Source organism: Dama dama, chromosome 11, assembly GCF_033118175.1.
Source record: "Dama dama isolate Ldn47 chromosome 11, ASM3311817v1, whole genome shotgun sequence".
NCBI classification, from domain to species: Eukaryota; Metazoa; Chordata; class Mammalia; order Artiodactyla; family Cervidae; genus Dama; species Dama dama.
This window is the reverse complement of record NC_083691.1, coordinates 60,837,802-60,862,873: the sequence shown is the minus strand read 5'-3', so window position 1 is coordinate 60,862,873 and position 25,072 is coordinate 60,837,802. Positions and strand designations below refer to the sequence as shown.

General features: G+C 39.6%; 2 protein-coding genes across 5 annotated transcripts in view; one reads left to right on the top strand and one right to left on the bottom strand.

Annotated features, from left to right (window-relative positions):
* Positions 1-1,489, bottom strand: part of PUS10 (pseudouridine synthase 10) — a 74,981-nt gene extending 73,492 nt beyond the window's left edge. The window contains exon 1 of one of the 4 annotated variants that reach the window (XM_061155380.1): positions 1,286-1,489. The gene's annotated coding sequence lies outside the window, so the exon portion shown is untranslated. The other 3 variants (XM_061155377.1, XM_061155378.1, XM_061155379.1) reach the window with 3 other exon arrangements.
* A 108-nt stretch (positions 1,490-1,597) lies between these two features.
* The window catches only part of PEX13 (peroxisomal biogenesis factor 13), a 33,043-nt gene continuing 9,568 nt past the window's right edge, over positions 1,598-25,072 (top strand). Inside the window, exons 1-2 of the mRNA XM_061155382.1 lie at positions 1,598-1,755; positions 23,841-24,535. Coding sequence (XP_061011365.1) covers positions 1,664-1,755; positions 23,841-24,535 — 787 coding nt within the window. The 5' untranslated portion in view covers positions 1,598-1,663. The remainder of the gene's footprint in view (positions 1,756-23,840; positions 24,536-25,072) is intronic.

The following is a 25,072-nucleotide window of genomic DNA, read 5'->3' as shown; positions in this document are numbered from 1 at the left end:
AGGTTTCGCTGGAGACTTTTCTCTTTGTTAAAATGTATGTTTTACCTTTCCTTTGGCTTAAAGACAATGTTTGATCCTCCAGTGGGTTGACTGGAATCAAAGTATCACGCAAGTCAGTAAATGACAGATCATAATCTCATAGCTCTAAAAAATTATCAAACCTGTTCAGAATTAGGAAACCTCCCGACTTGAGTAATTTGAAGAGGTCTTAAGAAGCAGAACAAAACCCTCTTCTGTAATTATGTTAGTGAATTTAGAAACTTTTCAAGATCATTTTCATCTGGCAACCATCTAGCGACTTCCCAAGCACGTTAACACTATTGGGAGAAAATAACGCTGTGCCTTAAATTTGGTTTCAAATGCACAGCGCTGAAATGTTAGGATTTCATAAGACATGAGAAATCAGTTATTGCATATTAGATTTATTATCTTTGAAAGCAAGCCTTGAGAAATACATCCCGTGCTGTAAGGATTTCATTGTTGGTTGCCTTCAAGGTATTTGCTTTTAGTTTACTTGTGTACACAAAGAACTGGAACGTATTGCAACAGAACCTCTTCCCAGGTGTCAGGATCCCTACAGTCTCCTCTCCACAAACCAGCGGTAACTCGCCCCGTCCCTGGTTTACTAGAGGAGGGGATGAATTTTCTCTTCACACCTCCGACGATTACAGAAACTATTTATGGCAAAGGAGCAGGCAAAATACCCAGGTTGAGTCTCACATCCTGGGATCTTTTAAAACTCATTTTCATACAGAAGGGGGTCATTCATTTCGTGGGGTGGGGTGTGGATTTTTTAAATAAGGAGGTGCTCGTAACTTCATCGCGCTACCGATACACTCTGCAGTGGAATCTAATTTCTGGAAAGTTCATCCCCAGGTCTAACCTCGAGTCTTTGGCCAACCAAGCAAGCTCTTCTCCCCTCCACTCGGATCCAAAAAAACTTCCCACGCACCCCTCCTTGCTAACAAAGCCTCTCCCGAAGGAACGCAACGATCCCCTCCATCCACACCTCTCCGGCACCCAGTCCGCAACCCCTCACCTCAGACCTCCTAGCCTCACCTTCTCCCAAGACGCCGGAGCCTGGAATTTAACCCCTTCCAGCCCTCCGAGAGAACGGGGAAGACTAAAGACAACGCACCTATTGCGTCTAGCAATTCTGTTCCCCGAGGAAACAAGAGCTTTAGAACGAAAGTACCAGGTGCCTCACGCGAGGACTGAGAGAACTCTCTCTCCTCTGCATGTTGGCAAGGAAATCAGTCAAGATGCCTGGCCAGTCGCAACACACCCTGCCTCCTCCGCGGGGAGAGAAGTGCGTGGGGTATTACTCCGGAGGGTGCGGGACTTGTCCCAGGGAAGCCTCCGTGGGATTCCGACGTCTGGGGAATCTGTAGCCGCTGCCGGAAATATCGATGAACTCTCATCCTCGGTTTAGAATGGAAATTCTTTCTAGGACAAATAAAAAGAGAGCATTTCTTCCCATGGATTAGTGGTATAGACCTAGACTGTATGTAACCCCAAGCAGCAAAGCACCACGAGCCACATCCTGACGTCAGGGGCGGGCCGGGTGGAGGGCTCGGCGCTCTGCAAGTTGTGCCTGGCGTTCTAGCGGCCCGTGTCGGCCTGGAGAGTCCCAGTTCAGAGCGGGAGCTGAGAGGAGGCGGAGATGGCGTCCCAGCCGCCGCCTCCCCCGAAACCCTGGGAGACCCGCCGGATTCCGGGGGCCGGGCCGGGACCAGGACCCGGCCCCACTTTCCAGTGAGTGTGCGATTCTTCAGGCCGCGAGTTTTGTGGGCCGCAGCGCGGACTTGGCAGGAGGCGGTTGAGGCCGTTGTTGGTGGTCAGGTATCCCCTCCCCCTCTTCACCAGTTCCCACCCGCACTCTTTCGGGGGTCGAGGTGCAGCCGGCGCGTCTGCAGGGGTAGTTTCGGTATCAGATAGCTGTTCTGATTCGGCAGCTCTCGAAAGCGACGTTCTCCAGGGGGTTCCTGTGCGCCTGTGTGGGTGCGGGTGCTCGGAAGAAAAGGGCCGGTATCTGTCCCTTTTCCTTGAGGGACACTGAACTGCTTGATTCTTTACCCCCGCCATCCCCATCTTAAAGAGACTTTCGGTCCGTTGTAGGTGAGAAAGACATCTGCCCAGCCCCTCTCGTTAGGGAGCAAAGTCTCTAAAGCCTTTAACCCATCTCTCTCCAAGTTGGTGAAAGCCCAAAAGGTCACTTTTACGCAACTACAACTCAAGCCTGTACCCTGCGTTCTTTGCCAGCATAACCCAGCATTGTTTGGGATAGAGATTTGTGAAAGCAACTTGGAAGCGGGAGTTCAAAACTGATGCCTAAGGGTGGCCTTTGTGTGCTAGAGAGCGACTGATTTTTTTTTTTTCTTCTAAGGCCTGTGGTTTTTTGTTTGATTTTAATCAGTGTTAAATGAATCTACAACTCAAAAAAGGCTAAAATAGAATAAAAGGGGAGCATTCACAGCCTGTGTGATTTGTGTTGGGTGGATCTGGACTTCTTTTTAATATTTAAAAATTTTATATTGGAGTATAGTTTTATTTTTTACTGGAACATAACAACAGTGTTGTGTTTCAGGTGTCCAGCAAAGTGATTCAATTATACATGTATCCTTTTTCACATTCTTTTCCCATTTAGGTTATTTCAGAATATTAAGCAGCTTTCTCTATGCTATACAGTAAATCCTTGTTGATTATCTAAATACAGATATGTGTACATATCAGTCCCAAACTCCCAATCTATTTTTCCCCCACACTCTTCACCCCTGGTAACCATAAGTTCATTCTCTTAAGTCTGTGGATCTGGACATCTAACTTCAGATGGTGAGACTGGAATGTCTATGGTACATTTCCTTACGTAGAAATCCTGAACATACTGGAATGAATTTCTGCTATGTTCTGAAATCTTGTTATCTTTTATTAAGATGTTTGAGCACAGTTGCTACTTTATTTAATAATGATAGGCACATAAGTAATAAGGTTTAATTATGCTGTTAAGCTGGGTGACACTTTCTGCTACCTCTTTTTATGAGTGGTTGACTTTCTTTAAAAATCTGGAGTGCTCTTGGGAAGAGCAAACTTTTATTCTTGCTTCTGGTTAAGTTCTGTTTATGTAAAATTAACCATTTTCCCACTTTTTAAGAAAATGTGAATTGTAATATGTTAAACACCTAAAGACTGGTAGAGACTAAGATGATAAATACTCATGTATTAACTCCCAGCTTTAAGCAGTTAGTAACATTTTGCCAGATTTGCTACAGGTCATTTAAAAAATAAAAATTAGAGCAACAGTTAAACCCTCCCATTCTTCCTTCCTACAGTAACTACTGTCACTATTTGGTGTTTAGTTTGCATAATGTTTTTGTTGGAGGAGGAAATGGCAACCCACTCCAGTATTCTTGCCTAGGAAATCCCATGGACAGAGAAGCCTGGTGGGCTGCAGTCCATGGGGGTCGTGAGAGTCAGACACAACTTAGGAACTAAACCACCACCACCAGTGTTTTTATACTTTAGTATTTGGGTTTGTGTGTACATTACATATGTATATATGTATTATTATTTAGTATATTTTTAAGCTATAAATAAATATTATCAAACTGTATGTTATCATTTGCAAAGTGTTTTTCCACTAAGTATTATTTTAAATTTCTTTTTCATTCATATAAGCTGTACAGGCATACCTGGGAGATATTGCAGATTGGGCTCAGACCACTGCAATAAATGGAATATTGCAATAAAGCAAGTCACATGAGTTTTTTGGTTTCCCAATGCTTATGAAAGTTATGTTTACACTATTGAAGTCTATGCAGTAGCATTTGTCTAAAGAAATAATGTACATACCTTAAAGATACTTTATTACTAAAAAAAAAAAATTTAAAACTATCATCTGAGCCTTCAACCAGTTGTAATCTTTTTTTTGGTGGAGAGTCTTGTCCCCATTGCTGAAGGCTGGAGTGGTTGTGGCAGTTTTTTAAAATAAGACAATGACGAAGTTTGACACATTGGTTGACTCTTCCTTTCTCAAAATATTTCTATGTAGCATGCAGTCCTATTTGATAGCATCTTACCCACAGTAGAACTTCTTTCAAAATTGGAGTAAATCCTCTCAAACTCTGATGCTACTTTATCAACTAAATTTACATAATAGACTATATCCTTTGTTGTCTTTTAAAAAATCTTCATGTCCTCACCAGGAGTGGATGCCATCTGAAGAAGCCACTTTGTTTGCTTATCCATAAGAAGCAGCTCCTCACCCATTGAAGTCTTATCATGAGGTTATAGCAATAAAGTTACATCTTCAGGCTCCACTTCAGTTCTCTTGCTGTTTCCAACACATCTACAGTTCCTTTTTTCGCTGAAGTTTTGAAGCTGCTCAAAGACATCAGTGACGATTGGAATCATCTGCTTCCAAACTCCTGTTAAAATTTATACTTTGAACTTGTCCCAGGTTTCACAGATGATTTTAATGGCATCTAAAAGGTGCCATTAAGAAACCCTTTCAGAAAGCTTTTCAATTTACTTTGCCCAAGTCCATCATGGAAATCACTATCTATGGCAGCTATAGCCTTATGAAATTTATTTCTTAGATAATCAGACTTAAAAGTTGAAATGCCTCTTTGATCCATGGGCTGCAGAATGGATATTTGTTAGCAGGCATGAAAACAACATTAATCTCGTTGTACACCTCTGTCAGCTCTTGGGTAACCACTTGCATTGTCAGTGAGCAGTAATATGAAAGGAATCTTTTTTTCTGAGCACGAGGTCTCTACAGTGGTGTTAAAAATTTTTAGTAAACCATATTGTTAACAGTTATGCTGTTGTGCAGACTTTGATGTTCCACTAATAGAGCATAGGCAGAGTAGATTTAGCATAATTCTTAAAGGTCTTAGGATTTTCAGAATGATAAATGAGCATTGGTTTCACCTTCAAGTCACCAGCTGTATTAGCCCCTAACAAGAGATTGTCCTTTGAGGCTTTGAAGCCTGACATTGACTTCCCTCTGGATGTGAAAGTCCTAAATGGCATCCTCTTCCCATAAAAGGCTGTTTTTTGTCTGCATTGAAAATCTATTATTTAGCATCGCCACGTTCGTTAATTATCTTAGCTAGATCTTTGGATAACTTGCTGGAGTGTCTGCATTAGCACTTGGAGCTTTATCTTGCACTCCCTTGTTACAGAGACAGCTTCTTTCCTTAAACTTTGTGAACCAACCTCTGCTAGCTTCAGAAGTTTCTTCAGCAGCTTCCTCACCTCTCTCAGCCTTCACAGCATTGAAGAATTAGGGCCTTGCTTTGAATTAGGTTTTGGCTTAAGGGAATATTAATGGCTGATTTGAGGTAGCCAGACTACTAAAACTTTTGTCATATCAGCAGTAAGGTTGTTTCACTTTCTTATTCACATGTTCACTGGAGTAGAACTTTTAATATCCTCCAAGAACTTTTCCTTTGCATTCACAACTTGGCTAACTGGTATAAGAGGCCTAGCCTTTGGCCTGTCTTGCTTTTGGCATGCCTTCCTCACTAAGCTTATTCATTTCTAACTTTTTTCTTTTCTAGAAAAATATTTATGTTAGCCTTATCAGGTCTTAGTTGTGTGGCAGCACACAGAGTCTTCATTGTAACACATGGATGTGTGGGCTTAGTTGCCTCTCAGCATGTGAGATCTTAGTTCCCCAGCCAGGGATTGAACCCATGTCCCCTGCCTTGCCAGGCCAATTTTTATCCACTGTACCACCAGGGAAGTCCTCATTGCTAACTTTTGATTTAAAGTTAGAGATTTGTGCCTCTTCTTTTCACTTGAACACTTAGAGGCCATTGTAGGATTGTTGATTAGCCTGATTTCAACATTTTTATGTCTCAGAGAATAAGAGGCTCCTGCGAAGAGAGACTTTGGAGGAAAGGCTGGTCAGTGGAGCAGTCAGAACACACACAGCATATATTTTGGCAGTTTGCAGTCTTATGAGTGCAGTTCTTGGTGTCCTAAAACAAGTAGAGTAGTAACATTAAAGATCACTCATCTCCATAACAAATATAATAATAACAAAAAAGTTTGAAATTTTGTGAGAGTTACCCAGCTGTTACTCAGAGACACAAAGTGAGCAAATGCTGTCTTAAAAAAAAAATTGGCGCAGACAACCTGGGTAGAAGGGGCTTTTAGGGGAAAATGGATACATGTATATGTATGGCTGAGTCCCTTTGCTCTTCACCTGAAACTACCACAACATTGTTAATTGGCTATACCTCAATACAAAATTTTTAAAAGTTTGGGGGGGGAAATGGTGCAGATAGATTGTCTTGACGCAGGATTACAACAAATCTTCAATTTGTAAAACACACTATATGCAAAGCATGATAAAGCAAGGCGTTATAAAATGAGATATACCTGTAGTTCGTTTTAATTGCCATAGAATATTCTGTTATAGAGGGGCTTCCCAGGTGACTCGGTGGTAAAGAATCGGTCTGCTAGTGCAGGAGATACAAGTTTGATCCCTGGGTTGGGAAGATCCCCTGGAGGAAGAAATGGCAACCTGCTCCAATATTCTTGCCTAGAAAATTCCACAGACAGAGGAACCTGGTGGGCTACAGTCCATGGAGTGACAAGAGAGTCAGGCACGACTGAACACATGTATTCTGTTACATAGAAGCAAACTGTATATTTGTTCTGTCGCAGATACTAGAGAATTTGTAGTTTAAAGCTACTGCTACTTTCAGTAAACATTCTTGTGTCTTTCTGCTTGTTCACATTTCCATGAGGTTTTCTGAGAGGTGAGTTACTTAGTTGGAAGGGTATGCTTATCTTCAAATATTGACTATTATCATGGTGCTCCTCAAAGTTGTTGTATACCAATTTTTACATTTTCACTAGCAAGGTATTCTGTTTCTCTATATTTTTTTCAACACTTGATGTTATTTTATAGTACTATATTTATGAATCTAATGCATGTGAAATGATATTTAATTTGCATTTCTCTGATGAATAATAAAATGTAGGATCTGTTTTATATTTCTGGCTTTTCTAGTGGATCAGACAGTAAAGAATCTGTCTGCAATGCAGGAGACCCCAGTTCGATCCCTGGGTCAGGAAGATCCCTGGAGAAGGAAAGGGCAACCCACTCCAGTACTCTTGCCTGGAGAATTCCATGAGCAGAGAAGCCTGGCAGGCTTCTGGACTATAGTCCGTGGGGTCATAAGCAGTCAGACACGACTGAAGGGACTTAGCACACAGCACGTGATATGTGTGCTGTTTATCTATTCTTATGCTAACACCACACTGTCTTTATAGTAAGTTTTTATATTTGGTTTGTCAGGATCCTTGCATTGCTTGCATGTACCTTGAAGTACATGCATTGCTGTACTTCACAATTACTTTTGTTACATTTAGCCTTTATAAAAAGACTAATTGGGATTTTTTTTATTGGAACTTTATATTTTATTGGAAATTTCATTTATATATAAAGTAAGTCTTTGCATCCATGAGTATTGTGTAAGGTGAAATTGGTGAAAATTTTATCCTTTTTACCTTATGTAATGTTTTATTGTAGTTTCCATGAAGTTCTTCCCTATCCTTTATAAGATACAGATACTATATCCAGCTTAATGTCAGACTCTTAATTTGCCCTGATGATTTGGTTGAAGTGTTTTAAATCCCATGTTGACAATAATGTCATTTATAAATAAGCCAGCATAAATAGCCAGCATCCTTGTATTGGTCCATAGACCTAACATTCCAGGTTCCTACGCAATGTTGTTCTTTACAGCATTGGACTTAACTTCCAACCAGTCATATTTAGGAGTGGGTATTGTTTTTGCTTTGGCTCAGCCTCTTCATTCTTTCCTGAGCTATTTCTCCACTCTTCTCCAGTAGCATATTGGGCAACTGTCAATCTGGAGAGTTCCTCTTTCAGTGTTAAATCTTTTTGCCTTTTCATACTGTTCATGGGGTTCTCAAGGCAAGAATACTAAGGTGGCTTGCCATTCCCTTCTCCAGTGGACCATGTTTTGTCAGAACTCTCTGCCATGACCTCTTTTGGGTGGCCCTGCATGGCATGGCTCATAGTTTCATTGAGTTAGACAAGGCTGTGCTCCAAGTGACCAGTTTAGTTTTCTGTGATTGTGGTTTTCATTCTATCTGATAGACAGAGAGCCTGAAGAACTCTGGGTGGAAGTTCGTAAAATTGTACAGGAGGCAGTGATCAAAACCATCCCCAGGAAGAAGAAATGCAAAAAGGTAAAATGGTTGTCTGAGGAGGCCTTACAGATAGCTGAGAAAAGAAGAGAAGTGAAAGGCAAAGGAGAAAAGGATATATCCATCTGAATGCAGAGTTCAAAAGAATAGCAAGGAGAGATAAGAAAGCCTTCCTCAGTGATCAATGCAAAGAAATAGAAGAAAACAACAGAATGGGAAAGATTAGAGATCTCTTCAAGAAAATTAGAGACAGCAAGGGAACATTTCATGCAAAGATGGGCACAGTAAAGGACAGAAACGGTATGGACCTAACAGAAGCAGAAGATATTAAGAGGTGGCAAGAATACACAGAAGAACTATACAAAAAAGATCTTCATGACCCAAATAACCATGATGGTGTGATCACTCACCTACAGTCAGACATCCTGGAGTGTATCTCAAGTGGGCATTAGAAAACATCACTACGAACAAAGCTAGTGAGGTGGTGGAATTCCAGCTTAATCTATTTTAAATCCTAAAAGGAGATGCTGTGAAAGTGTTGCACTCAATATTCCAGCAAATTTGGAAAACTCAGCAGTGGGCACAAGACTGGAAAAGGTCAGTTTTCATCCCAGTCCCAAACAAAGGCAATGCCTAAAAATGGTCAAACTACCGCACAATTGCACTTATCTCACACTCTAGCAAAGTAATGCTGAAAATTCTCCAAGCTAGTTTTCAACAGTACATGAACCAAGAACTTCCGTATGTTCAAGCTGGATTTAGAAAAGGCAGAGGAACCAGAGATCAAATTGCCAACATCCGTTGGATCATCGAAAAAGCAAGAGAATTCCAGAAGAACATATATTTCTGCTTTGTTGACTATGCTAAAGCCGTTGACTGTGTGGATCACAACAAACTGGAAAATTCCTCAAGAGATGGAAATAACAACCACCTTGCTTGCCTCCTGAGAAACCCATATGAAGGTCAAGAGGCAACAGCTAGAACCAGACATGGAACAATGAACTGATTCCAAATTGGGGAAGGAGTATGTCAAGGCTGTATGTTGTCATGCTGCTTAATTTAACTTCTATACAGAATACATCATGTGACATGCCGGGCTGACTGAAGCACAAGCTGGAATCAAGATTGCCAGGAGAAATACCAATAACCTCAGATACGCAGATGACACCACCATTATGGCAGAACGTGAAGAAGAACCAAAGAGCCTCTTGATGAAAGTGAAAGAGGAGAATGAAAAAGTTGGCTTAAAACTCAGCATTCAGAAAATTAAGATCATGGCGTCTGGTCCCATCACTTTGTGGCAAATAGATGGGGAAACAATGGAAACAGTGAGACACTTTATTTACTAGGACTCCAAAATCACTGCAGATAGTGACTGCATGAAATTAAAAGACATTTGCCCCTTGAAAGAAAAGCTATGATCAACCTTCACAGCATATTACAAAACAGAGACATTACTTTGCCAAGAAAGGTCTGTATAGTCAAAGCTCTGGTTTTTCCAGTAGTCATGTATGGATGTGTGAGATGGCTCATACAGAAAGCTGAGCGACGAAGAATTGCTGCTTTTGAACTATGGTGTTGGAGAAGACTCTTGAGAGTCCCTTGGACTGCAAGGAGATCAAACCAGTTCATCCTAAATGAAATCAGTCCTGAATATTCATTGGAAGGACCAATACTGAAGCTCCCAGTATTTTGGCCACCTGATGGGAAGAACTGACTCATTGGAAAAGACCTTTGATGCTGGGAAAGATTGAAAGCAGGAGGCGAAGGGGATGACAGGTTAAGATGGTTGGATGGCATTACCAACTCAGTGGACATGAGTTTGAGCAAGCTCTGGGATTTGATGATGGACAGGGAAGCCTGGCGTGCTGCAGTCCATGGGGCTGCAAAGAGTTGGACATGAAAGAGCGACTGAACTGAACTTCTATTGGTCCAGGCTTTCACTGGAATTCTTCTCAAGTCTTGCTATCAGTTATGATGTTTGCTTTTTGTTTTTGATAGATAGCCAGCAAACTTCTATCTCACTATGTTACTTGGATTTTTATTATGAAGGGTAAATTTTGTAAATTGCTTTTCTTTATCTGTTGGGATATTTTGTTTTTTTATTTTATTATGACTGTTTGTTTTCTTGCATCACTTAATGGTCCAGTGTTGAATCATCCTTGCATTTCTGGATGAATTCTGCTTAATTTTGTTTTTTTTTAAAAAAATACAATGTTGAAGTATAATATTTTAAGATATTTGCATATATGTTCCTAGGTGAATTTGGCTTCTAATTTACTTTCTTTGTATCTTTCTGGTTTGGTATCAGAGTTTTAAAGCTACAGGAATTTTTCTATGGAGTCTAGTTTTTATTTCTTTAGACTGTCTTTTCCTTAGCATTTTTTCAAAATTTTACCTGACACCTTCATCCTCTGCAGCTTCATTAGGCTCTTTGTTGTTCAGTCACTAAGTCATGTCTGACTCTTTGCGACCCTATGAAGTACAGCACGCCAGTCTCCCCTATCCTTCACTATCTCCTGGAGTTTGCTCAGATTCATGTTCATTGAGTCAGTGATGCTATCTGACCATCTCATCCTCTGCTGCCCTCTTCTCCTCTTGCCTCCAATCTTTCCTGACATCAGGGTCTTTTTCAATGAGTTGGCTCTTTGCATCAGTTGGCCAAAGTATTGGAGCTTCAGCTTCAGCATCAGTCCTTCCAATGAATATTCAGGACTGATTTCCTTTAGGATTGACTGGTTTGATCTCCTTGCAGTCCAGGATTCTCTCAAAAGTTCTTTTCCAGTACCACAATGCAAAAGCATGTATTCTTCAGTGCTCAGCCTTCTTTACGATCCAGCTCTTACCTACGTACATGACTACTGGGAAAACTATAGGTTTAACTGTATGGACCTTTGTCAGCAAAGTCATGGCTCTGCTTTTTAATATGTTGTTTAGGTTGCTCATAGCTTTCTTTCCAAGGAGCGTCTTTTAATTTCATGGGTGCAGTCACCATCCACAGTGATTTTGGAGCCCAAAAAGAGAAAATCTATTCCTGTTTCCACTTTTTCCCCATCTATTTGCCATGAAGTGATGGGACCAGATGCCATGATCTTAGTTTTCTGAATGTTGAGTTTTAAGCCAACTTTTTCACTCTCCTCTTTCACTATCATCAAGAAGCTCTTTAGTTCCTCTTCACTTTCCGCCGTAAGGGTGGTGTCATCTGCATATCTGAGGTTATTGATATTTCTCCCAGCAATCTTGATTCCAGCTTGTGCTTCAGTCAGCCCGGCATTTTGCATGATGTACTCTGCATAGAAGTTAAATAAGCAGGGTGACAATATATAGCCTTGACATACTTCTTTCCCAATTTGGAACCAGTCCATTGTTCCATGTCCAGTTCTAACTTCTTGACCTGCATACCGGTTTCTCAGGAGACGGGTGATGTGGTCTGATATTCCAGTGTCTTTAAAAATTTTCCAGAGTTTGTTGTGATCCACACAGCCAAAGGCTTTAGTGTAGTCATTGAAGCAGAAGTAGATGTTTTTCTGGAATTCCTTTGCTTTCTCCATGATCTGGCAAATGTTGGCAATTTGATCTCTGGTTCCTCTGAATTTTCTAAACCCACCTTGAACATCTGAAAGTTCTCGGTTCACATACTACTGAAGCCTGGCTTGAAAGATTTTGAGCGTAATCTTACTAGCATGTGAAATGAGTGCATTTGTGCAGTCATTTGAGCATTCCTTGTCATTGCCCTTTTTGGGGACTGGATCTGGGTTCAGATCAACGTCTGTGTATGTATTCTCCTGCTCAGCAACTACAGCGTTTGTGCTTGGTGCCCGTAGTGCCCAATCTGACAATTCATGTCTTTATTTCAGGAAAACTCTCACCAGTCCTGTTTTTAAATACTGTTTGAGCACTGTTCTTTCCCATCTCTTCTAGAATTCCTATTAAACATATCAGGGGTAGTTCTGCTGCAAGTAACAGTATCTGACTTTCTGTGCTTTGGACTATAGACACAGTTATTCTTTGGTTGACAGGAAGTCTAGAGTTATGCTAACTCAACATTGTTATCAGGGGACCTATATATTTTTTTTGGCCTCCTTTTTGTCAGTTTTCTGACAGTCTCAGTCATCCCTGTCTTACTCTTGCTCCCTCAAAATGAATCTCTTTTTTTTCTCTGGCTGCTTTAAAGATAACCCCCCTTTCCTTTTTTTCTTTTTCCAGCAGTTATACTTTGCTGGGATTTAATGTATTTTTCATTACATTATTTTTCGTGAGATTCATAGATAACTTGAATCTGACTTGATGTCTTTCACTGATTTTAGGAAAGGCTTAAGCATTATCTCTTTAAATATCACTTCTGCTCATCATCTTTTCACTTCTCTGGCTCTAATTATATATACATGCTCTATTTTTCACTATACTCTCCATGTCTTACACTCTTTTCTGTATGTGTCCTTTTGTTACTCATGCTTCATTCTGGGTATTTTCTTCTGAGCACTCTTCTAGTTCACTGCTATTTTTCTTTCAATTGTCTAATCTGATGTTAAACGAGTCAGTCTTTGAGTTCATAGTTTTAGGTACTTTATTTTTTTTTAGTTTTAGAATTTTCATTTGATCCAGCTTTAGAGTTTCTGTTCCCTGCTGAAATTCCCAATCTTGCCTTTTTTTTTTCTTGAGTATTTGTGGCATAGCTGTTTAAAGTCTCTACCTCATAATTCCATTATCTGAATATATATCATTTTTATTGTCTAACATCGCTCTTTTTTTTTTTGTACATGTAGTTTTGTCATCATAGAGGCTCAATTATTTTTCAGTGAGAGCTGGACATTATATATAGACAATGTAAGGCAACTGGAGGCCTAGGATGGTCTCTTCCCACAGAGGTTTTACTTTTGACAGGCACCTTGGGCCACTAGCAGTCCAGGGTCATTTTAATAATTTCAAATTTGAACTAATTTGAAATTGTGGTTTTCAGTTTCTGCCTGGGCTAGTCTATTTCTTGTTAACCATTTCCCCCTTACTCTTAGCATATGACCATTTAAGGTCCCAGTCTGAAGTGTGGGCATTACCTTGTCCCTCCTCTTTGGGCTTCTGAACTCTAGTTTTTGTCTTCTTAGCTCAGAGAAGCTTTAAAAAACTCTGCTCAGTTTCTCATACCGTCAGCCATCTCTGGAACCAGCCCCCATCCCTTGAGAAACATCTAAAATGGGCTCTCTAGCTTTTCTAATTGTTTTCTGTGGAAGGGTTGATCTGGTTACTTAGAATACCATTACTTGAAGTAGAATTCCCCAAGTTCTGTATTTCTCCTCTGTATCTTATTGTACAACTAATTTTCTTTTTGCCTCATAGTTACAAGATTCCTTGTGTCTGTGGGCATTGTGTATAAGAGTTCTAATAAAATTTTTTCATACTTATAGGCATTTTTCACTTTTTATTTTACAGATGTTATGACTTCATTTATGTCTTTTGACTTTTTTAATCAACTCATTCAATCTCTAATTCTTATTCTCATCTCTTTGACCATTATAAACATATTTAAAATCTTTGTTATATAAGCTTAGTTTTTCCTTGAATGACCTTTAATTCTTATTGTTGATTTTTGTTACTTTGGCATCCTAGTGTTTTTATTTGTTCTTGTGTATAGTTTTGAATATTTTTAATGTGTCTATTTTGAGTAGGAATTTGTGAGTTCTGTTGTCTCACCTTTCCCTGCTACATTCAGTACTCTGTGCCTGGTAGGTTTTTTTGTTGCTTCTACCTCCCTCTCAACACCCACTCCCCATGTAAGAATCTGGTATAAAAATGGTAGCTTAGATTAAGGATATCACAGATTAAATCACTGAGTCAGTTCTTAACTTGTTTCATTTCCTGGGTTTGAGGCTTTATTAGAGTCTCCCCCTGCAATGCTTTATCAGAGTCTCTCCATCCGCAATGCAGGAAACCCTGGTTCAGTTCCTGGATCGGGAAGTTCCGCTGGAGAAGGAATAGGCTACCCACTCCAGTATTCTTGGGCTTCCCTTGTGGCTTACCTGGTAAAGAATCCGCCTGCAATGTGGGAGACCTGGATTCAGTCCCTGAGTTGGGAAAATCCCCTGGAGAAAGGAAAGGCTCACCCACTCCAGTGTTCTAGCCTAGAGAATTCCATAGGTCATAAAGAGTCGGACCCAACTGAGCGACTTTCACTTTGTTTCCCCCTTCCTAGTTCCATAACTTTCTAAAAATCATAATCTGTTGTTAGCAAATTTCATAATCCTTTTCACCACTGTAAGCAAATTTTTATGAACCAATTTATTTCTTCCTAGTGCCTAGCCTCAATGAAGTAGTTTCATTTGAGTGGAACACTTACACACTGAGCTGCTTCATCCAGACCTGGATGTACTACACTATTTGGTAGTCCACTGACCCTTTGTAAAGTTTTGTTTCTTTTTTTATGATGTGAGTCAGTCTGAGGTAAACAACTTCCCTTATGATTTATGCTTGCCAAAACCTTTAGATCAGACCTTTAGATGCATCCTTTAGTTTGACTGGAAATACAGAGGATGGGGTATAAGTTAAACAACATTTAGGGGAAACACGAGTCCAGAATGGGAGACATTCATTAAGGAGACTGGCTGGGCTCTTCTGAAAGTCCAAGACATTATTGTTTTCTTTAGATGAGAATGAAGACACAGTGAACCAAATGCAATGTGTGAGACATAATTGAATTTTTGTCTCCCCCCTCCAAAAATAAATAAGACATTTTGACTTTTACAACACAGTGATAAAGACTAACAACCTATTTTTTTTTTAATGGGCACAGTATGTGAATAGACATTTCTCCAAGGAAGATATAAAACTGGTCAATAAGCATATGAAAAGAAACTCTATCATTAACCATTCAGTTCAGTTCAGTCGTTCAGTCGTGTCCGACTCTTTGCGACCCCATGAATCGCAGCACACTAGGCCTCCCTGTCCATCACCAACTCCCTGAGTTTACTCAAACTCATGTCCATCGAGTCGGTGATACCATCCAGCCATCTCATCATCTGTTGTCCCCTTCTCCTCCTGCCCCCAATCCCTCCCAGCATCAGGGTCTTTTCCAATGAGTCAGCTCTTCGCATGAGGTGGCCAAAGTATTGGAGTTTCAGCTTCAGCATCAGTCCTTCCAATGAACACCCAGGACTGATCTCCTTCAGGATGGACTGGCTGGATCTCCTTGCAGTCCAAGGGACTCTCAAGACCAACACCACAGTTCAAAAGCATCAATTTTTCAGCGCTCAGCTTTCTTCACAGTCCAACTCTCACATCCATACATGACCACTGGAAAAACCATAGCCTTGACCAGACGGACCTTTGTTGGCAAGGTAATGTCTCTGCTTTTTAATATACTATCTAGGTTGGTCATAACTTTCCTTCCAAGGAGTAAGCATCTTTTAATTTCATGGCTGCAGTCACCATCTGCAGTGATTTTGGAGCCCCCCAAAATAAAGTCTGACACTGTTTCCACTGTCTCCCCATCTATTCCCACGAGGTGATGAGACCAGATGCCATGATCTTAGTTTTCTGAATGTTAAGCTTTAAGCCAACTTTTTCACTCTCCTCTTTCACTTTCATCAAGAGGCTTTTTAGTTCCTCTTCACTTTCCGCCGTAAGGGTGGTGTCATCTGCATATCTGAGGTTATTGATATTTCTCCCAGCAATCTTTGTTCCATGTCCAGTTCTAACTGTTGCTTCCTGACCTGCATACAGGTTTCTGAAGATGTGGGTCAGGTGGTCTGGTATTCCCATCTCTTTCAGAACTTTCCACAGTTTATTGTGATCCACACAGTCGAAGGCTTTGGCATAGTCAATAAAGCAGAAATAGATGTTTTTCTGGAACTCTCTTGCTTTTTCGATGATCCAGCGGATATTGGCAATTTGATCTCTGGTTCCTCTGCCTTTTCTAAAACCAGCTTGAACATCTGGAAGTTCTCGGTTCATGTATTGCTGAAGCCTGGCTTGGAGAATTTTGAGCATTACTTTACTAGCGTGTGAGATGAGTGCAATTGTGCGGTAGTTTGAGCATTCTTTGGCATTGCCTTTCTTTGGGATTGGAATGAAAACTGACCTTTTCCAGTCCTGTGGCCACTGCTGAGTTTTCCAAATTTGCTGGCATATTTAGAGTGAAGCACTTTCACAGCATCATCTTTCAGGATTTGAAATAGCTCAACTGGAATTCCATCACATCCACTAGCTTTGTTCGTGGTAATGATTCCTAAGGCCCACCTGACTTCACATTCCAGGATGTCTGGCTCTAGGTGAGTGATCACACCATTGTGATTATCTGGGTCTTGATCATCTTTTTTATACAGTTTTTCTGTGTATTCTTGCCACCTCTTCTTAATATCTTGTGCTTCTGTTAGGTCCATACCATTTCTGTCCTTTATTGAGCCCATTTTTGCATGAAATGTTCCCTTGGTATCTCCAATTTTCTTGAAGAGATCTCTAGTCTTTCCCATTCTGTTGTTTTCCTCTATTTCTTTGCATTGATTGCTGAGGAAGGCTTTCTTATCTCTCCTGGCTATTCTTTGGAACTCTGCATTCATATGGGAATATCTTCCCTTTTCTCCTTTGCTTTTTGCTTCTCTTCGTTTCACAGCTATTTGTAAGGCCTCCTCAGACAACCATTTTTGCCTTTTTGCATTTCTTTTCCATGGGGATGGTCTTGATCCCTGTTTCCTGTACAATGTCACGAACCTCCATCCATAGTTCATCAGGCTGTCTGTCAATCAGATCTAGTCCCTTAAATCTATTTCTCACTTCCACTGTATAGTCATAAGGGATTTGATTTAGGACATACCTGAATGCTCTAGTGGTTATCGCTACTCTCTTCAGTTGAAGTCTGAATTTAGCAATAAGAAGTTCATGATCTGAGCCACAGTCAGCTCCAGGTCTTGTTTTTGCTGACTATATAGAGCTTCTCCATTTTTGGCTGCAAAGAATATAACCAATCTGATTTCGGTGTTGACCATCTGGTGATGTCCATGTGTAGCGTTGTCTCTTGGGTTGTTGGAAGAGGGTGTTTGCTATGACCAGTGCGTTCTCTTGGCAAAACTCTATTAGCCTTTGCCCTGCTTCATTCTGTACTCCAAGGCCAAATTTGCCTGTTCGTCCAGGTGTTTCTTGACTTCCTACTTTTGCATTCCAGTACCTATAATGAAAAGGACATCTTTTTGGGGTGTTAGTTCTAAAAGGTCTTGTAGGTCTTCATAGAACCATTCAACTTTGGCTTCTTCAGCATTACTGGTTGGGGCATAGACTTGGATTACCGTGATATTGAATGGTTTGCCCTGGAAACGAACAGAGATCATTTGTCGTTTTTGAGATTGCATCCACGTACTGCATTTCGGACTCTTGTTGACTATGATGGCTACCTCATTTCTTCTAAGGGATTCCTGCCCACAGTAGTAGATATAATGGTCATCTGAGTTAAATTCACCCATTCCCGTCCATTTTAGTTCGCTGATTCCTAGAATGTCGACATTTACTCTTGCCATCTCCTGATTAGGGAAATGCAAATCAAATACACAGTGGCATACCTTTTCACACTCACTAGGATGCCTTTAGTAAAAATAATGGCAGATAATGACAGGTATTGACAGAATGTAGAGAAATTGAAACCCTCATGCACCGCTGGTGAGCATGTAAAATGGTACAGTTGCCTTGGGAAACAATTTGGCAGTTCTCAGAAAGGTTAAACACAGAAGTTACCATATGACTCAGGAATATCATTCTAGTCATAATAGCCCCAAGGTGGAAACAACCGCTCTATGGATTCAGTATCTATCTATTCAGTGATAAAAAGGAGTCATGAAATTAAAAGACGCTAACTCCTTGCAAGGAAACTTATGACCAACCTAGACAACATATTAAAAAGCAGAGACATTACTTTGCCAGCAAAGGTCCGTCTAGTCAAGGCTATGGTTTTTCTAGTGGTCTTGTATGGATATGAGAGTTGGACTATAAAGAAAGCTGAGCACTGAAGAATTAATGCTTTTGAACTGTGGTGTTGGAGAAGACTCTTGAGCATCCCTTGGACTACAAGGAGATCCAACCAGTCCATCCTAAAGGAGATCAGTCCTGGGTGTTCACTGGAAGCACTGATGTTGAAGCTGAAAGTCCAGTAGTTTGGCCACCTGATGTTAAGAGCTGACTCATTTGAAAAGACCTTGCTTCTGGGAAAGATTGAGGGCAGGAGGAGAAGAGGACGACAGGATGAGATGGTTGGATGGCATCACCGACTCAATGGACATGAGTTTGGGTAAACTCTGGGAGTTACTGATGGACAGGGAGGCCTGGTGTGCTGCAGTCCATGGGGTTGCAAAGAGTCGGACTCAACTGAGCGACTGAACTGAACTGAAGGTACTAATATATTCTACAGCATGGATGAACCTTCAAAACATTAAAGTGAAAGAAGCCAGTCACAAAATGCTACATATTGTATGTTTCATTTACAGTTCAGTTCAGTTACTCAGTCGTGTCCAACTCTTTATGACCCAGTGAATCGCAGCACACCAGGCCTCCCTGTCCATCACCAGCTTCTGGAGTCCACCCAAACCCATGTCGATTGAGTCGATGATGCCATCCAACCATCTCATCCTCTGTCGTCCCCTTCTCATCCTGCCCTCAATCTTTCCCAGCATCAGGGTCTTTTCCAATGAGTCAGCTCTTCCCATCAGGTGGCCAAAGTATTGGACATTTGTCCAAAGAAAGCAAACCTATAGCTACAGACAGTAGTTTAGTAGATTAGTAGCTTAGTAGCTAGTAGCTTAGTAGATTAGTGATTACACAGGATTAGAGGAGAGTAAGAAACAGGGAGTGACTGCTAATGAATATGGGATTTTTGTACACTTCTGTGAATATATGAAAAATCTTTTTACACTTTAAATGGGTGAATTTTATGGTATATGAATTGTAGCTCAATAAAGCTATTTAGACAAAGATAACTGAGAGTAATGGATATGTTTTGAATTATCAGTTGAGTAATGGAGAATATGGATTTGTTAATTTTCAGAGATGGGAAACAGTATCACTGTTTTGTCTGAAATATCTTTGTTGTCAGGAGATGCCCACAGAAATATTTAGGAGTAGTTTATTCAGTCTGCAAGTTAATTTCAAATAGCTCAAGAATTTTTAAAAGACTGTAGAGTGAGAAAGGGAAAGCAAGTGTGGCAAAATGATAGCAGTTGTTGAATCTAGATGGAAGGTATGTGGATATTCATTGTACTTTTCTTTCATGCTCTTTTTTTTTTTTCTTTCCTGTTTGAAACTTTTCAAGATAAAAAACTGGGTGGGGGAGACTTTTTGCACTTTCAGCACTAAGGAAAAATCTTTTGTTCTTCTAACCATAGGCTTCTTTAGTTGTTATGCTTGTTGTAACATAGAGCAAAACTATATATATACCTACTGAATGTATTTGTGTATGCCAGAAACAGAGACCATAAAAACCAAAGAAGAGGGAATTCCCTGATGGTCCAGCAGTCAGGACTCCAAATGCTCACTGCCGAGGGCCTAGTTTCAGTCCCTGATTGGGGAACTAAAATCCCACAAACCAAATAGGGCAGCCAGAAACGACAAAGAAGAGTAAGAGGAATATACTACATTTCATATGTAGTATATGTAATCTTTTTATTACCAAATGTTTAAATTTAATTCCCTATAATTTTTAAAGTTCCATATTCATCACAGTTTATGAAACAATACAAGGATATATAAAGAAAATCTATATTAATAGTCTGTGTGATACATGTGTATTAAATACTTATTAATGAAAGACTCCACATAGTGTTTGTGTGTGTGTGTACATGTGCTCAGTTTGGTTTTAATGCAGGCAGATTCTTTACCACTGAGCCACCTGGTAAACCCTATAGTGTTTGTATCGTACCTATTTATATGCTAAGCTCTATAGTAGGTGATGCTTCCCTGGCGGCTCAGACAGTAAAGCAATGCGAGAGACCCAGGTTTGATCCCTGGATTGGGAAGATCCCCTGGAGAAAGGAAACGGCAACCCACTCCAGTACTCTTGCCTGGAAAATTCTATGGACAAAGGAGCCTGGTAGGCTACAGTCCATGGAGTTGCAAAGAGTCGGACACTACTGAGCCACTTCACTTTCACATAGTAGGTAATGGAGAAACAAGGAGAACTCCTGTGCCTTTGAGGAGCTCGCTGTTTACAGGAAGAGTCAGATACATAAATAAATGTAAGATACTGTAGAATCCACCTGCCAATGCAGAAGATGCAGGTTTGATCCCTGGGTTGGGAAGATCCCCTGGAAAAGGAAATCGCAATCCACTCTAATATTCTTGCCTGGGAAATCCCACGGACAGAGGAGCCTGGTGGGCTACAGGCCATGGGGTCGCAAAAGAGTCATACACAACTTAGTGACTAAACAAGAACAACTGTACAAAATATGGATAAAGAATTATAGGAAGAACTTTTAGTGATGGCAGAATAATTTAGGGGGGAAAAGTAATTGACAAGTTGAAAGGTATGCAGAATATAAAAACATCTGCTAGAAGACATTTTAGAGCAAAAAAGAAAATATTTATGGAGCTCAAATTCAGGAAAGCTGAAAATTCATAAAGGTGAACATGACCTTTGGATGCAGTTTTTCCATATAAGCTTCTGCTGATTTCAGAAAAAGCAGCTTAGATAATGTAGCTAGTTGAATAGCTCTTTTTTGAAGCATGGTTGGCGTTCAGATGCCCTGCAAGAGGAGATACTGATAAATTACCCATGCATTTATGTTACAGCCTGAAAAGATACATCTAGATATAAGGATATAAAACAAGTAGACAGGCCCTTATAGGAACAGAAGCCCAGCTTCAAATCATCAATTCCTGAAATTAAATTAAGGACATTATGCATTGATAGTAGCCTTAGAAGCATGTCTGAACCAAACTAAAGGATAGTTCAGAAAACGATATCCAGGTATACACTACTGTATATAACATAGATAAGCAACAACAAGTACCTACTGTATAGCACAGGGAACTAATGAATAGTACAGGGAACTGCATTCAATATCTTGTAATAACCTATAATAGAAAAGAACCTGGAAACAGTGATATATATGTTCAGTTACGTGTATGTATATGCACTTATTTTGTTGTTGTTCAGTCACTCAGTCATGTCTGACTCTTGTGACTCCATGAACTGCAGCACGCCAGACTTCCCTGTCCTTATTATCTCCCAGAGTTTGCTCAAACTCATGTGCATTGAGTTGGTGATGCCATCCAATCATCTCATCCTCGGTTGTCCCCTTCTCCTCTTGCCTTCAATCTTTCCCAGCATCAGGGTGTTTTCCAATGAGTCAGCTCTTCCCATCAGGTGGCCACAGTATTGGAGCTTCATTTTCAGCATCAGTCCTTCCAATGAATATTCAGAGTTGATTTCCTTTAGGATTGGCTGATTTGATCTCCTTGCTATCCAAGGGACTTTCAAGAGTCTTCTCCAGCACCACAGTTCGAAAGCATCGATTCTTCAGTGCTCAGCCTTCTTTATGGCCCAACTCTCACATCTATGCATGACTACTGGAAAAACCATAGCTTTGACTGTACATATATATATATATATATATATATCTGAATCACTTTGCTGTATACCTGCAACTAACAAAACACTATAAATCAACTACATTTCAATTTTAAAAAAGAAAAACAATATCTAGAATGAAACACATCTGGAGAAAGAGAACATCATCCAGAATCTCGAATTATTGCTACAATAATGATTGCTGATGCACAGAAAAATAAAACAGCCAGACCCAGGAGGATATCATATAACATAAATGTTAGCTAAGTAAACAGCTAGGGAAAAAAGATTCATAGGGACTTTAGATATTGGCGTTATCAAAGAGACTTTAAATTATGTTTAATATGTTGAGGGCAATAAAAGAAGAATTTTGACAGAGAATTGGAAACTATTAAAAAAGGAAAGGAATTTCTAGAATAAAAATAATAATCAAGATTGAGAACTTGTTGGGTTTAGAAACTGATTAGACACCACAGGTGTGTTCTGTAGCTACTGAGAATCTATGGGCTGGATGCTATTTTTCAAACTATGTAGTAGCAGTACACAACAAGATAGGAAATTTGTACCAGTATGTAGAACAACATTGACCCTAAACACATCATTTAGTTCAGCTGGCATTTTTTAAAAATTTTATTGGAGTATAATTGATTTACAATGGCATGTTTCAAATGTACAGCCAAGTGAATCAATTATACATATATGCAAGTATCTACTGTTTTAGATTCTTTTCCCATATAGGCCATTACAGGGTACTGAGTAGAGTTCCCTGTGCTATACAGTAGGTTCTCATTAGTTACCTATTTTGTATATATTAGGTTGGTGCGAAAGTAATTGTGGTTTTTGCATTGTTGAAATTTGCCATTTGATATTGGAACCACCAGGCTTCCCAAGTGGTGCCAGTGGTAGAGAATCCACTTGCTAGTTAGGGAGATGCAAGAGATGTGGGTTCGATTGCCGGGTCAGGACTATCCACCACTTGGAACCACCACTGCACTGTACATTCCTTAAAACTAGAAAAGGAACTACTAGATCTATAACCTACAGCAAACATGATCATTGGCAGTACCATCTTGAAAATTTTCCCTTTGAGACTGAGAATGCGACTAGGATGCCTTCTGTCATTCCGTTTATTCAAGATTGTGCTGCAAGTCCTAGATGCAATATCTTAGCAATCAAAGCTGTAAGAATTGAAAAAAGAAAGAAATAACCTATTGTTATTCACATACAATATGACCACAGATACTTAAGATTCTAGAAAATACAAAAGAATCCAAAATAAGGTTGCTAGATATAAGGACTATATTTTTTAATCAATTATTTCTATATAACAGCAACAAAGTGAAATTTTAGAAAGACACCATTTACAATAACATCAAAACCCCCCAAATATATTGAAGTAAATTTAAAGAAAGACCTCCACATAGTAAACTATAAAACACTGAGACTTGGTAGTTATTTTTTAAAAAATTGTTGAGAAAAATCTTTAAGAGATAAGTAAATGGAGCATATGTTATAATCTTAAGTTGAAACTCAGTATTTTGGAGATGTTGACTACCTCAAATTAATCTATGAATTTAGTGTAATCCCAAATCAGAATCTCAATAGGGCTTTTGCAGGGAGAGCAGTATAGTACTTCAAGCTCTGATTCTAAAATATATCTGTATATTCAATGGGTCAGATAGCCAAGACACTGCTGAAGATGAAGAATATTGTGGGAAGACTTGTTTTATTGGATATTAAGAACTATTATAAAACTACAGTAACTAATTTTAGGTGTAAGGATGGATAGATACCAAGTTGTAACTAACTCTGAGAAAATGAACGTATGTCTTTAAAAGAAACCCCAGGTTGAAGATACTACTACTAACGCAAGCGCAAGTAAACAAGAAAAAGAGTTTAGTCAGCCACTTTATCTTACCCATTTTTTTCTTAACACAGATTCTAAGCATTTGGATATTAGAGGTTATTCCTTACTCTTAAAAATCTTTAGTAGAACCTATTTACTAGATTTAATAGAATCATAATGTTGTTTATATAGAAAGTTTAGTAGTTAGTTTGAATTAATTTATTGTGTGCTTAAATTACAATTTTGAATCTTTTTCGGTTTTAGATCTGCTGATTTGGGTCCTACTTTGTTGACAAGACCTGGACAACCAACACTTACCAGAGTGCCACCACCCATTCTTCCAAGGCCATCACAGCAGACAGGAAGCAGTAATTTGAATACTTTCAGACCTGCTTACAGTTCATTTTCTTCTGGATATGGTGCCTATGGAAATTCATTTTATGGAAGCTATAGCCCTTATAGTTATGGATATAATGGGCTGGGCTATAACCGCCTTCGTTTAGATGATCTTCCACCTAGTAGATTTGTTCAGCAAGCTGAAGAGAGCAGCAGAGGTGCATTTCAGTCCATTGAAAGTATTGTGCATGCATTTGCCTCTGTCAGCATGATGATGGATGCCACTTTTTCAGCTGTCTATAACAGTTTCAGGGCTGTATTGGATGTAGCAAACCACTTTTCCCGATTAAAAATACACTTTACAAAGGTTTTTTCAGCTTTTGCATTAGTTAGGACTATAAGGTACCTTTACAGACGGTTACAGTGGATGATAGGTTTAAGAAGAGGCTTGGAGAATGAGGACCTATGGGCAGAAAGTGAAGGAACTGTGGCTTGCCTTAGTGCTGAGGACAGAGCTGCTAACTCAGCAAAATCTTGGCCAATATTCTTATTCTTTGCTGTTATCCTTGGTGGACCTTACCTCATCTGGAAACTGCTATCTACTCACAGTGATGATGTAACAGGTAAGAGTAATAGAATGAGTTTAACAACCATGTAACAAGGACTTCCCTGGTGGTCCAGCAGTTAAGACTTCACCTTCCAATGTGGAGGTGTGGGTTCAATCCCTGGTCAGAGAACTATGATCCCACATACCTCACAGCCAGAAAACTAAAACATCCAAACAGAAGCAATGCTAAATTCAATAAAGACTTTTAAAAAATGGTATACATCAAACAAAAAATACTATATATAAGTCTTAAATTTCAATAATAGATTAGTTAAATTAGCTTTTTTATATTCATTTGTATTTAATCTTTTGATTGAGTTATTTTTTTCAGTTAAGAACTTTAAAACTAGAAGAGGAACATATAGCAAAAACAGACTTGTTGATTTATTCTTTGTTAGTTCAGTTTAACACACACATTACTTAACTACTGTAAACAAAGTACTAAACTTGATGCTGTAGATGATACAGAGATAACATAGGGAATAAATCCCTTATCCTTTTTAAAACTTACTGAGAGAGAGGTAGGTGAGACACATATAGGTAATTGTAGTGA